Source organism: Anoplophora glabripennis, unplaced genomic scaffold (assembly GCF_000390285.2).
Source record: "Anoplophora glabripennis isolate ALB-LARVAE unplaced genomic scaffold, Agla_2.0 scaffold33, whole genome shotgun sequence".
NCBI classification, from domain to species: Eukaryota; Metazoa; Arthropoda; class Insecta; order Coleoptera; family Cerambycidae; genus Anoplophora; species Anoplophora glabripennis.
The window spans coordinates 978-16,821 of record NW_019416463.1 but is presented as its reverse complement, the minus strand read 5'-3'; the positions used below and the strand labels follow the sequence as shown (position 1 = coordinate 16,821).

At 32.0% G+C, this 15,844-nt stretch overlaps 1 protein-coding gene across 1 annotated transcript in view; it reads left to right on the top strand.

Annotated features, from left to right (window-relative positions):
- LOC108908561 (casein kinase I-like) overlaps positions 1-15,142 on the top strand; it is a 29,689-nt gene extending 14,547 nt beyond the window's left edge. The window contains exons 3-5 of the mRNA XM_023454611.1: positions 8,683-8,845; positions 12,157-12,364; positions 15,075-15,142. Of these exons, the coding sequence (XP_023310379.1) occupies positions 8,683-8,845; positions 12,157-12,364; positions 15,075-15,142 (439 nt within the window). The remainder of the gene's footprint in view (positions 1-8,682; positions 8,846-12,156; positions 12,365-15,074) is intronic.
- The last annotated feature ends 702 nt before the right edge of the window (positions 15,143-15,844 follow it).

Here is a 15,844-nt window from a genome sequence, read left to right as displayed (position 1 = left end):
AACTGCGGAAAACGATACCTTATATCAATAAATTATGAAATTGTTTCAGAAACATGTTTTATTCGATGTAGAGGAAGTACCTAACAGTAATATTTACACAGACTTTAACAAGTAACTCTGGTCAAATTAATAAGAGTTGATACATTTTTCCTAACACAATTCCAAATAGACCAGGGTCGATAATTTTTGAAACCAAAAAAAATTATAGTAGGATGAAACCCATTGGAAAAGAAAGAGAATATAACAGAAATGAAAGGAAAAATAATTTACGGGCGATCTGAGGTCGGGAAGGGGTAGGGGGTGAGTTTTTAAGGGTAAAAAACGGTTTCCCTTGATTTCCAGAAAAACTACAAGTCTTATGGAAAAAAGTTAAATGGCAAAGTTGTAGGTAATAAAAAGATCTACAACTTTTGTATTTACACTTTTTTCACATAACCTCAAAATTTATGTGAAAAATTCAAATAACCAAGTTTTTGGTTTTTTATTTTTCTTTTACAAAAAATTTTTTTTTCACGAAATTTGGTGAAAACTTACCTATTTATGTCCCAAACACGCTGTAATATTTTGATTTGAAATATTTATTTTTTCACTTTATTTTTAATTAATATCGAAAAAGCACCCTAATTTTCAATCGAAAATTCTCACGTCAATATATCTGCTTTTTTAAAAACGTCGGTGGGCTTTTTCTTCGTTGAAATCTCTACTTTCTGATGGTGTAAAAAATTTATACATTACTATGGTAAGTTTTCTCAGGAAATGCAAAGAAACGAAAAAAACTAGAATCCGAAAATTTTTTTCTAATCATTATGTACAATTTTGAGCTATTTATTAAAATTTACACTTTAATTACTCGAAAAACGTAAGATTCCATGTTACATTGATAAACAAAAAAATTACAAGTCGAAATATACTATTATAATTAACAACCAAATAAGTTAATAAAGTTAAAGTTAAGTTAAGTTAATAAGACATCTACAATATTTTGAGAAAGTTGTAGAATCTTCTTTAAATTATATACGTAGATGCCTATTTATTGCTATTTTAAGATAACTTATATACCTGAGTGACCTACGGATATAATATTGGAGACAAAGACGGTGATTGTCTTGAAGATTTCGAAGATCTACTAGAATCGGGAAGGTTTGTCGAATCTCACGATGAAGAAATGGCATCAAAGAGACAAAAACTAATGGATATGTAACCTGAGGGGTTATTTCTTTAATTATCTACCTTTAATTAATTATCTATTCAATTCTCGAAAGAATGACTACTTAATTCTCGAAAGGGGGTTTATTTAGTTATCGTTATACTTTAATTAACACGTGGGAACTTAGAAATGTTGTATGTTCAGAAAATTATTTCCAAGCACTTACCCTTTCATTGCTTACGTGGGATGTAACCCAGTGGCTGACTAAACAGGGTAGCACTGAACTTGGAGAAACAAAGGAAACACAAAACTTCCAGGAAGGGTTTTATTAACAATAAACAAAACAAACAAAATAAAAACACAACGGCTCGACGACATTATTAATTAATTGATTCAATCGCGACATCGCACCGAGATTCAGGGAATACGCGCTCTATACAAAATTTAGAAAAACTATCAAAATTAATTAATTAGCCCGAGACTTTAAAGTTAATAATTAGTCTGCTCAATGTGAAACTTAAGAACGAACTGATTTTTTCGAGATCTTTCCTAAATTCCCCAATTGGCTTTGACCACGCCCATTTCGTGGGTCCGGAAGTTTCTGTCCTTGTCTTATTGGCGGGGACCTGAATATCGGGACGCTTGTATATAACTATATTAGGTTAATAATTACCTAATTGACTTGACCATTTATAACAATAATTATATCACTTACTAGTAAGCCTAACCTTCCCCTATGACTCCGCGTAGCAATTACAGGACGGATTAGTCGATCTCATTTAATTTACTCTTATAGCTAGGAAAAATCCGTCAAAAAACCTAGCTGCTTAGGTATACTTTCCTTTCGAATTACTATCAATTTTACAATACAATTTAATTCTAATTTGGAATCTTCTTGCTCTTCTTGTGGTTTCGCGCGTTCTTAAATATCGATTTTTTCCTCATACTAGACGCTTAACACATGGCTCCGACAGTTTAAGTAAACTCGTTAAAAATATTGGCAAATTTCTCCGAAGGACGATCTTGGCGACCTACTCGAAACCCATCAACCCTCCGATAATTTGTGACGACTGAAATATCTTACTTTCCGTTCCGGGAACTAATAAATAAATGACCGCACGTTCCGGCTTTTGTTACATGTAAGTGATTAGAATTCAAGATAAGATATTTATAAATAACAAGATTAATGTTTTTAAAAATTTTATAATGAATAACGTAAGCATTATAAAGTATCTACATTCAATAGTACGATTTACATGTATATTTATATATTATGAGATTTTCTATGACATAAACGTAATTAGAATTTAATAAATCAACTTTTTTAGTGAAAAAAATAGCAGCAGTCACATTTTTTAGATAAAATGCCCTTTAAATCATATCTTTAATATTTAGAACAACTATTTTTGCATGTTTTTTGCAATCTTTATGTTTTATGGATTTGTAATTTTTTTGCTTATCAATGTAACATGGAATATTACGTTTTTCGAGTAATTAAATTGTAAATTTTAATAAATAGCTCAAAATTGTACATAATGATTAGAAAAAAATTTTCGGATTCTAGTTTTTTTCGTTCTTTGCATTTCCTGATAAAACTTCCCATAGTAATGTATTTTTTTTACACCATCAGAAAGTAGAGATTTCAACGAAGAAAAAGCCCACCGACGTTTTTAAACAAGCAGATATTTTGACGTGAGAATTTTCGATTGAAAATTAGGGTACTTCTTCGATATTAAGTAAAAATAAGGTGAAAAAATAAATATTTCAAATCAAAATAATTACAGCGTGTTTGGGACATAAATAGGTAAGTTTTCACCAAATTTCGTGAAAAAAAAATTTGTTTGTAAAAGATAAAAATAAAAAACCAAAAACTTGGTTATTTGAATTTTTCACATAAATTTTGAGGTTATGTGAAAAAAGTGTAAATACAAAAGTTGTAGATCTTTTTATTACCTACAACTTTGCCATTTAACTTTTTTCCATAAGACTTGTAGTTTTTCCGGAAATCAAGATAAACCGTTTTTTACCCTTAAAAACTCACCCCCTTCCCCTTCCCGACCTCAGATCGCCCGTAAATTATTTTTCTTTTCATTTCTGTTACATTCTCTTCCTTTTCCAATGGGTTTCATCCTACTATAATTTTTTTTCACTTTTTACCATTTTTGAAGGCTTAAGCACTGGTCTAAAAGGTACTGCGCGATATGAATAATGGAATGGAATTACTGAAGGACGGACTTGCAGTTGCCTCATGGCACGTATGATAAATGAGAATAAAATTTGCCCAGGTGAGTCGAAATTACTGAACTCATTCCATATTTACTACGAAAAGCTTCGGTTGTATATTAAATTAGTCGTTACCTTTATTTCAGAAAGTGTAATTTGAAAACTTCAATTGTATTTCGAAATAGAGTTGAGTCAAATTAGGTTTTAATTAACATTTAAAAATAAAATATACAGTGTGTCCCAGAATATGTGAGATATACAGGAGACGTTAAAATAACATGACAAGTTCCTATAAAAATTTTACCTAGAGATATAGAGACACAGATACAGGCCCCTAAACGGCGCCCCTGAAAATCAATTTTTTTTAATAACTTTTAAAATACTTTGTGTAACTTAATTATTTTTATGAAAAAATAAATGTAAATAAAAGTGGCACATTTTTAGATAAGAACAGAAATAATGCAAATTTCGTCGGTTAAACAAAAATTGTTTTTTTCTAGAAAAGACAGTTCATTTTATCGTTATCAACCAAGGGTGCTTTTTTTAGTTTAAGATTCAAGCTATCTAAAAAATATTATTTTTGTGCCTTTATCGTAAAAGGTGTAAAAAAATTGACATTATTGTGCTACAGCTAGTCGGTTCTTGGCAAACCAAATAAGCCAAATTGTTTGCATGGTTCAATTTTTAAGGGGTGTTATCCATCGTATTAAACAGTAATTAATTGGAAGAAACATTTGTAATATTTACGATGAAAAATAAGAAATGGAATGAAAAACAAAGAAATAAGAGACAGAGAAACCAAGTCATAAGTGATAATTAATCCAGGCGGTCATCTATTTTGTTGCACAGAAAAATCCCAGATATTATGTAGAATAAGAATCCAAGTTTGCCTATTCCAAAAAACCATTGCTAAATTCAGGGGAACAACAAACATACAAAAAGAACGAAAAATTTCCCGTTTTTCGACATGTTTATCCCTGTAACATTGAAAGTAAGTCCTAAATAAAAAAAGTCATTCTTTATTTTTTGTTCATTTGACGATTTTCTATAAAGTTGCAACAACTACGAATCAAAAAAGTTAAATTTTGCATTAACAATGGGCGAAAAATAGTAGAAAATCATATGTACAGGGTGATTCACTATATTTTGACCCCCTTTAACTTTTTTGTCTTAAGAGTTATAAAAAAATGTGGAATACAAAAGTTGCACGATTTTTTATGAAGTTTTCGAAAATGGTAATAGAAAAACAAATTAAGTTCAATCAAAATAGCCGCGGATGTTAACTTTGTTAATTTAAATGGAATACCCTGTATATTTTTACATATTTGGATAGAACGATCCTTGTCGAACATAATCATATAGGGTTTGTTGGGTCCATCTCTAACAATAAACGAGATAATATTAAAAAACGAAAAGATGTTTTTTTATTAAGAAAATAAGACACGTCTTGTAATTGTTAGACCTCTTTCAGGCATTTCTGCCTTTTTTCCAATTACGTAAGGATTTAGATTTAGTTGTAATATATTTTGACATAGCGAGCATTGATATAATCCAAACTGCGTGTTGGTATTTTCACTAAATCTCACTAATTAGACAGTGTGAAGCCAATTACTCATGGATCATGGATAATGTTATATGGTAGGTCGTGACAGTGATAGGTAGTAATGTCATGATAACATTGTTATTGTTTGACAGTTCGTATTATTATTTAATTAAAATGGGTTACACAGAAATATAAAATTGAAATATTATTAGGAATTAAAATAAAGTATGGAGAATATCTTAACTACTCTATCTTAATTCCTATAATATTTAAATTTTCTATATCAATGTTCGATATGTCAAAATATATTACAAATAAATCTAAATCCTTACGTAATTGCAAAAAACGCAGAAATGCCTGAAAGACGTCCGACAATTAAAAAATATCTTATTTTCTTAATAAAAAACCTTCTTTTCGTTTTTTAAAATTACCTCGCTTATTGTTAGAGATTGACCCAACAAACCATATATGACTGTGCTCGGCAGGGAACGTTCTATCCAAATATGTAAAAATATACAGAGTGTTCCATTTAAATTAACGAAGTTAACATCCGCGGCCATTTTGTTTGAACTTCATTTGTTTTTCTACTATCAATTTCGAAAACTTCATAAAAAATCGTATTTTTTTACTATATCGTATGCAGATTGAAATTGCCTTTCATGCCATATAAGCACTGTTAGAGTTGCCCTTACTATTTTTAGGGATATTTGCAATTTTCTATTTTTTGACACTTTTTCTCGTATCAGACCTGTTGCCAAATTGGCATTGACCAGCGACACTCCAAAACAATTAAAATAACTTGACATTTGTCGTTTAAATTATACTTGAGGATTACTTTAATTTGTTTGTTATTTATGGAAAAAAACAGCAGATTCTTTACATGTTCTTGAAATTACTTTGTCACATTTTCCATAAATAACAAACAAATTAAAATAATCCTCATTAGTATCCGTTAAACAATGCCCAGGCATTTTTATTTAAATTTTCGGCAAAAACTATTCAGGCACAACAATAATTTGACAACTAACTTGACAAATGTCATGTTATTTCAATTGTTTTTGGAGTGTTACTGGTCATGGCCAATTTGATAGCAGGTCTGGATACGAGAACAACCTATCCAAAAAATAGAAAATTGCAAATATATCTTAAAGTAGTAACGGCAACCCCAACAATGCTTATATGGTTAGAAAGGAAATTTCAATCTACATATGACAGAGTAAAATATAGGATGTTTCATTTAAGTTAACAAAGTTATAGCTGTTTGAATTATCAAAATGTAACAGCAAAAATGAAACATCTAGTATTAAATGTTTTAATTTGTTGGTATACCATAATGTTGTGTTATCTATGCCCTTTACAGGTACCCAAAAATCCACTTGATAGCCGCTTCTAGCATTTCCACAGAGACTTGCATCTGTCAAATTTTTTTCTTAAAAAATTAATATCTCAAAATCTATAACTCCTAGGTATAGGGAATATTTAATAAAGTGACCCCCAAATTTCACGTAGAATCGGAAAATCCAAAAATATATTAGGTGTCCCATTTAAAATAACGAAGTTGGTGTAACCGGAAGTACTAGAGAGTTGGATTTGACCTTCATCGTAAGTTACAAGGGCAAACTAGGGGTAACTTAAAATCAAATGGAATAGATTATTTTTTTATGCCAGCCATCTATAAAGCCCTAAATTTTATGTCGGAATCTGGTACCAAAGATATTTTCCATTATGTCCTTGCAGGTGATTTGAAAGTCAAACTCATTTTTCACAAAAAATAATGGATACGAAGGTTAGAGAATTTAATAGACGTATTCAAAACTGTTAAAATATGTAAATAATTACAATTTGATAATAGTGTTATTCTGGAGACAGATATCTAATCAGCTGTTAGGTTAAATCCAAGGTCACCATCTATTTTTTTCAAGTTCAAATCTGTTTGACCTACAAATGACATGTAAGGACTTACAAGTTATAAAAAATCGGGTGGTCCATGTACTATTTTCAAGTTGACTAGATTTGACCTTGAAACTTAAAACCAAGGGCAANAAACTTCATAAAAAATCGTATTTTTTTACTATATCGTATGCAGATTGAAATTGCCTTTCATGCCATATAAGCACTGTTAGAGTTGCCCTTACTATTTTTAGGGATATTTGCAATTTTCTATTTTTTGACACTTTTTCTCGTATCAGACCTGTTGCCAAATTGGCCATGACCAGCGACACTCCAAAACAATTAAAATAACTTGACATTTGTCGTTTAAATTATACTTGAGGATTACTTTAATTTGTTTGTTATTTATGGAAAAAAACAGCAGATTCTTTACATGTTCTTGAAATTACTTTGTCACATTTTCCATAAATAACAAACAAATTAAAATAATCCTCATTAGTATCCTTTAAACAATGCCCAGGCATTTTTATTTAAATTTTCGGCAAAAACTATTCAGGCACAACAATAATTTGACAACTAACTTGACAAATGTCATGTTATTTCAATTGTTTTTGGAGTGTTACTGGTCATGGCCAATTTGATAGCAGGTCTGGATACGAGAACAACCTATCCAAAAAATAGAAAATTGCAAATATATCTTAAAGTAGTAACGGCAACCCCAACAATGCTTATATGGTTAGAAAGGAAATTTCAATCTACATATGACAGAGTAAAATATAGGATGTTTCATTTAAGTTAACAAAGTTATAGCTGTTTGAATTATCAAAATGTAACAGCAAAAATGAAACATCTAGTATTAAATGTTTTAATTTGTTGGTATACCATAATGTTGTGTTATCTATGCCCTTTACAGGTACCCAAAAATCCACTTGATAGCCGCTTCTAGCATTTCCACAGAGACTTGCATCTGTCAAATTTTTTTCTTAAAAAATTAATATCTCAAAATCTATAACTCCTAGGTATAGGGAATATTTAATAAAGTGACCCCCAAATTTTACGTAGAATCGGAAAATCCAAAAATATATAGGGTGTCCCATTTAAAATAACGACGTTGGTATAACCGGAAGTACTAGAGAGTTCTAGATATTTTAGTTGTGTTCGCTAGGGACATTGCCATGTTCCAAATTTTCAAATTTTTAGCAGTAGTGTACAAATTTGTGTATTTTAAATGACAAAATAGATGGCGAGCTAGGATTTGACCTTCATCGTAAGTTACAAGGGCAAACTAAGGGCAACTTAATATCAAATGGAATAGATTATTTTTTTATGCCAGCCATCTATAAAGCACTAAATTTTATGTCGGAATCTGGGACCAAAGATATTTTCCATTATGTCCTTGCAGGTGATTTGAAGGTCAAACTCAATTTTCACAAAAAGTAATGGATATGAAGGTAAGAGAATTTAATAGACGTATTCAAAAACTGTTAAAATATATAAATAATTACAATTTGATATTAGTGTTATTCTTGAGACAGATATCTGATCAGCTGTTAGGTTATATCCAAGGTCACCATCTATTTTTTTCAAGTTCAAATCTGTTTGACCTCCAAATGACATGTAAGGAGAACATTTTCGGGCGTAAAATTTGGCACTATACTAATTTGTTATAAAAAATTGGGTGGTCCATGTAATATTTTGAAGTTGACTAGATTTGACCTTGAAACTTAAAACCAAGGTCAAGCCCAAGGTCACTAGCATATTGGATTCTTAATATCCTACAGCTTTTATCTGAAACTTTCTTGATAGCACTCAAGAATCGTGCCTTTTTGTGACACCCGTATGTAAACAACGTTTCTACTTATTACATTTTTTTTTCTAGAGAACACAAGTCTCTGACTGGTACCGCCCGGTACATGAGCATCAACACCCATCTTGGACGTGAACAGTCTCGTCGAGACGACCTTGAAGCGATGGGGCATATGTTCATGTATTTCCTGAGGGGTTCTCTGCCTTGGCAGGGTCTCAAAGCAGATACTTTGAAGGTAAATGTATGACTTAAGATTACTTGTAGATTATATGATAGACACTGGAAGCCTTTGTTATCAAAAGCAATTTCATAGAGGGTACATCAAAGCCGTGCTCTTTATTTAAAGAATGAAAATTGGAACGGCCGACTTTAAAACTTATCTATTTAGGGTAATAATTTTCTATGCACAAAATTTATGAGTGTAGCGAGGCTACAATTTTGATTGTCAATATTTTATGTCAGAAAGGGTGCTTAAAGGTCGAATACGAATATGTATTTCCATTGTATTTTTGTTACAATTAGCAAATATATGGGCGAAGGCGAGGGAGGAATTTTATCGTTTTTGCGGGTATTTTATTAAAGTTAATATAAATTCATTGCGAGCGATATAAAATGAATTCAGCGTTGTTGTTTATTAACGTGAATATCAGGGCATTTAACTTCTGACCTGGATAAAGGAGTAATCCCCCTCAAAATTTTTAATTGATATTTATGAAGCAGCAAGAGAATTTCTTTATTAATATCTTTCCCTAGCTTGTTCTGTAGGATCCTACAAGGTGTATTTAACAACTGTAACAGAAGATCAATTAAGAACAAGTAAATTTATTATTTTTCCATCTTCGTTAGACAAAAACAAAGATTTATATGCCTTTCTTTTTTATTAATATACCGCCGGTTGTTCGAAATGTGTGTTGATATCATTTTAAAAACAATTAAAATGATATTTAGCAATAACATGGAAAATATAAAGGGTTTTCCAATTAGGGCGGGTCGATGTTGACAGTCTATGGCGGCTATGTTTTTTTTTCGGCATCTGTCAAATATGTTGCTTATTATTCAGTCACTGATGCCAAATCATCATGTCAAGTTACAATATTCAACAGCACGTCCAAATGATAAAATTTTATTATCAAAATGAGCGTTCGTTAGTGCAAACGTTGCACGCGTTGCGCCCATTTTACGAGAAACGCGGTGGCCTTTCAAAGTTAACTCTTCAACGTTTGGTGGCCAAATTCGAGACGTCCGGTTCGGTAAACAATCAATCAACACCCGTACGTCAAAGGAACGCCAGATCGGCCGAGAACATCGCCGCTGTCCGTGAAAGTGTGCAGAAGAACCCGATGCAGTCTATTCCTCACCGTGCACAAGAACTCGGACTTTCGCGGACTTCAACTTGGCGAATTTTGCGTCGGGACTTTGGGCCTGCACTTGTACAAGATCCAACTGACCCAGGAGTTACAAGTTAATGACCATAGACAACGCCGTTTGTTCGCTGACTGGGCTTCGGAACGTTTGGAAGAGGACTCCAATTTTGTCCGAAAAATCATCTTTAGCGACAAGACGCACTTTGGCTATGTTAACAAGCAAATTTGCCGTACATGGGACGACGCCAACCCACACGAGGTTCACCAGGTGGCAATGCATCCACAAAAAGTTACTGTTTGGTGCGGATTTTGGGCCGGCGGCATCAATGGTCCGTTCTTCTTCGAAAACGACGTTGATGAGGCCATCACCGTCAACAGCGAGCGCTACAGATCAATGATCACCAATTTCTTTGGGCCCAAATTGAACGATATGGACGTGGACGACATGTGGTTCCAACAGGACGGCGCTACGTGCCTCACAGCGACTGTTTCAATGGGTATTCTGCATGAACGATTTGAGGGTATGGTTATCTTTCGCAGAGGTAACGTGAATTGGCCACCAAGATCGTGCGATTTGACCATGCTTGATTCTTTCTTGTGGAGTTTTCTGAAGTACCAGGTCTACGCCAATAAGCCACAATCGACCGATGCCCACAAAATCAACATAACTCAGGCCATAGGTCAAATTCAGCCGGATCTATGCGGCAGTCATTTAAAATTAAACCACTTGGATCCGTGCTACCATGGGGAGCTGCGGCGGACATTTGAACGATGTCATATTCCATACATAATGGCATACATAGACCTTTCAAATAAAAAAATAATTTCGTTGATATCTCACACACAACTTGTTTTATTCCATATCAACATCGACCCGCCCTTATTGAAAAACCCTTTACTACGCAAAATTTGAGGCGGGATATTAAAAAAAAGTCCATTTGGAATTGCAGTAAAATGTTTAAAAATTAACCGATTTCATTACAACCTGCGTCAGGTTGTAGGGAAGTTCCATCAATATCCATCAGTTACAACTGTCTGTATCAATATGATAGATAGTTCTTATACAGGGTGAGAAAGAAAAGAAAATTTTGTAGAATTTCACGTTAGGTCAGGGGCTTTTTAATCATCCTGTATATATGAGTTTTTTTAATTTTATAACTTATACGCAGCTTGCCAGTTTTTTTGCTCACAGTCATGTATGGCAAGTGACATTTTTTATTAGTAATCAGTGGTAGCGAATAATTCAAAAGAAAACACTTATTTTTATTTGTCGACGTTTCGTCAATATGTGTATGTATTGCAACATTCTCAGGACAACTAGTAACTGAATCTAAATATCTCTCAAAACGGGCTGAAAACATCAAATGTTTTACTCGTCGGCATTCCTCCCAAAATAACGAGTTGTATTCGAAAATAATTCATCTTAATACCACTCCAAACAATAACAGAACCAGAATGAACATGTTTTGCCATTCTTCGTCTTTATATTTTTCTCCACGTGCATCGCCGCCTTCGTCATTCTCGAATTCTGTTGCTGTAGGAGTACAAAAAACATCTTCATTTGTTTGTAGGTGAACAGTGATCTCAGAATTTAACAATTTTGATGATCCAAACCGAATTTGAGATGTTCTCTCGTCTATTTTTGATGTCTACCTGAGACCTGCCTTGTTAAATATTACTGACGATACTTGTGTGTATATGTTCAAAAGAAATTCTCATCGAATCATAACGATACTTATGAGTTTTTCCCTTAAGAATTTTCTCACTATAATTCTATCTTCAACTTCTGTAGTCATTCTTCTCTTTTCATCATGACCATAGTCAAAAGAATTAGTTCCGTGACCACTTAACTGATCTATTGCTTTGACTGGTTGATTCATTGACTAACTGGGTAGTTTTTTATTTTAAAAATTATTTTAGAACTACTTTACAGGGTGCTGACCAAGTATGTTGATACATTTTATGGGATGATTCTTTGAGTGGTTTTAAACCAAAAGGTTAGGGCTATTCGTCTGTAGAATCATCAGACATGGACCTGTCTTGAGCGTATTCGCCCTCGACATTATGCCAGTAGAATTGAATAGCAGTAAAATTAAAATGTACATACTTTGTAGGTTATATCTCACCCACACCCGAAAGTACTTTGCTTTTCATCTCTTCTTTGACATTAAATTCATTTTAGGAACGGTACCAGAAGATAGGTGAAACCAAGAGAACGACTCCCATCGAAGCGTTGTGCGAGGGTCATCCTGAAGAATTGGCGACCTATTTAAAATATGTTCGTAAGCTAGATTTCACTGAAACGCCCGATTATGAATATCTCAGGAAACTGTTTAAGGACTTGTACGTCAAGAAAGGGTATGCCGAGGACGGAATATTTGACTGGACAGGTAAAAACGTCAATTAATTTACAATTATTTGAAACAACTTATCAGCCTTTATTATTTTAATACAGGGTGTCCGGAAAGGTCATGTCAAAGATGAAGGATTATACAGGAGGTCAAAATAGTTGTAGTACTTCATAAAAAAAATTCTTATCTGGTTTCGTTGTGGAGTTATTCACTTTCAAAGATGGAAGTTTAAAAAACAACTTCCAATTATAACTTCTAAGTCATTATCATGACAACAATGAAATTTGGGCAATTAACTCATGGTAATATTCATTTCCAAATTTAAACTGATATTCACTGATTTCCTGGATTATACAGGAGCAGACGAAATAGTCCACTTAAATTTACATATCTTTGACAGCGTTTCCAAATTTGGCATTTTTCATTCATAGTTCGATTCCTCTGTCACTTTGCTTAAAAAAAGGTATACCAGTCGATATCTTATACCGTTTTTGAGAAAACCGAATTTTATTAACAACGTACATGTCATACATCATAAATGCGATAACATTTTTGCAAAAATCTTGGTTTATTTGGAAATTGAGAAGACTGTCAACAAGTATGTATAATTAGCAGTTAGATATTTGTCATAAATCATTTTGGCACCATCTGTTCGTTCAATATCATGGAAGATTTTAACTTTGAAGAATTTTCAGATATTCATCTAATATACGAACTTGCAGAATGTAATGCTTCTGAAGCTGTTTAGAATTTATGCCAACCGCTTTCCAAATAGAATTTGCATATTTGAAATGACGAAAACCCCCATGCTATTATTCAGACAAAACACCAACAAAAATTTATCATTAATGTATGGTTGGGAATAATTGGAAAGTACTTAGTGGGACCACATATCATTGATGACATTTTAAATGGGGATAATTTCCTATATTTACTTCAAGAACACCTTAACCCGTTATTGGAAGACGTCCCTTTAAATATTTGAAATAGTATATGGCTTATGCCCACCCCATTTTAGCAGGGCAGTAAGGGCTTATTTAAATACCACATTTCCCGATCAATGGATCAGTCGAGGTAGTCCTTTTCCGTGGCTGCCTGGGTCTCCGGATCTTAATGCTCTCGATTTTTTCTTTGAGGCCATCTTAATAGTCTTGTTTTTTAATCTCCTATAAATACTAGGGAACAATTATTAAATCGCATAATTACATACGCAGAAACACATGTTATTTCGAGTACAGCAAAACGGATTGAGCAATTTCAGAAAATACAAGTTCGATGCTGTTAATAAAATTCGATTTTTTCAAAAACGGTACAAGATATCGACTGATATACGGTATATCTTTTTTTTGACAAAATGAAAGAGGAATCGGACTATGGAAGAAAAATGTCAAATTTGGCAACGCTGTCAAAGATGTATAAATTTAAATGAATAATTTTGTTAGCTCCTGTATAATCCTAGCATATTGATATCAGTTTAAACTTGAAAATGAACATTACCATGAGTTACTTTAATTGCCCAAATTTCATTGTTTTCATGGTAACGACTTAGAAAGTTATAATTGAAATTTGTTTTTCAAACTTCTTTCTTTAAAGGCGAATAACTCCACAACGAAGCCCGATAGGAAATGTTTATAAAGTACTATAATACATATATTTTGACCTTCCCTCTATACCCCTTCATTTTTAACATGACCTTTCCGGACACGCTGTATATGTCGTTGTTTAATATCCGTTGTAGTGACATTAGTGTTACCTACCATAAAATATTGCCAATATACTTTTAAATTAGTTTATTATGCCTATAATTACTAAACAATAAAATGCATCTGGTTGAAAATGTCAGCTGTGAAAACTGATTATATTAATTTCAGCATGCGATTATTTTATAATCATTTTAGTAGATAATTGCTTTTTTGATTTATATAGCTAAACACGTTTTCCATATAATAGGTGATTTATAAAGTATGTATGTAAATTATTAGCTCACATAAAATAAAAAAGTAGGTTTTAGAATTATATTGGTCATGTTCATATATAATGTTCATACAGCATAGGGCTGATTGTCAAATTTATTAAATTGTCCTTTTGAACATTAAATTTTTAAAAATATCTGCAAATTTGGAACCTACTTATATGAAAATAAACTTCCACTGACTTTTTACTTGACACATTTTTCACTAATTAAGTTCCTGTAGTCATAATACAGGGTGTATTCAAATAAGGAGCGCCATCCAACAACCACCAAATTTACATGTAAGAAGAAAGGATATACATATTTTCAAAACTGTTTATAATTCATATGTGCTTGCTTCATTTGTTAATTACAAAACTGTGTCACAATTGAATTCTCTGATTTACATTTACTACACAATACATAAGACAAGGTTTTAGGTAATATCAATTTACAGCAAAAGGGTTTTCTAGAGTACTTTTTATTAATTTTAATTAATTGAGTGAATAATTCAACAAAACCATGATAATTTTGGCTAATGGAGCAGAGAATATTTTAGAAGAGATTCCAGTCATCATAATAGCATGTCACTGGAGTTGAACTGAATTTTATATACCTTGACTATGTCAAATTTGAAGACATATGGTTTAGCAGTTACAAAAAAATAATCTGAATTCATATACTCTATCCTCAAGATTATGTATCTTGGAGCATTTGTGCTCTTTCATTTAAACACGCATAGAAATATATTTTAATAGAAAATTTATGTTAATAAGCATTTATCTTCTTTTTTTTTAGATCGCGTATCCTGGATCAACACCGATGAAAGAAGAGAGTCTTTTAAAGCTGAAACCAAACTAAAATAAGTATTATTAATAATACATTAGCTTGTTTCTTAGGAATTTTCAAGGCGTGATGTGTAATGTACTGTTAAATTTGTTAAATTACTTAAATACATTTTGACATTTTTAACAAATGTGTTGTCTAGTTTTGTCCATGTTACTGTCACTATCTTATAAAAAAAACATCTGTCTCTTGGCTTACAGGAAAACAAGTTGGTTGTAACAAAAATACATCTTGGAGCTTAAATTACTTGAAGTATTTTCTTGTAAAAAAAAATATTCATAAATATTTGTCTAATCTAAATTTGAGAGTGAATTTGCTAAATTTAAAAAATATATAATTCCGTAAAAGTAAGGTCGTGGTTCATGCTTTTATACCAAGTATTATTTCTTTAATTTTTTTCTCATTAAAAACTCTCTTTTTGTATAAACAAAATCAAACAGATTATGCCTTCTTTGTAATACAGTTCTGCAATTTAGCTTTACTTTTTGTATTATCCGAAAAACGTAACCCGGCAGAAAAAAATGTATTTGTTCTTTAACATTGAATTGTGTTTCAGATTTTTATTTTTCGCCTCCTGGTATAAAATTCGGCATGCTTTTCTATTGTAAATTCTAAATTGAAAACCATCTGCTAATAACAGAAAAATTTAACTTTTTATATAACTCAACAGAGTATTTTATATCGATCACGTTTTATTCGTTAAATATGTTCATTGCAAAATA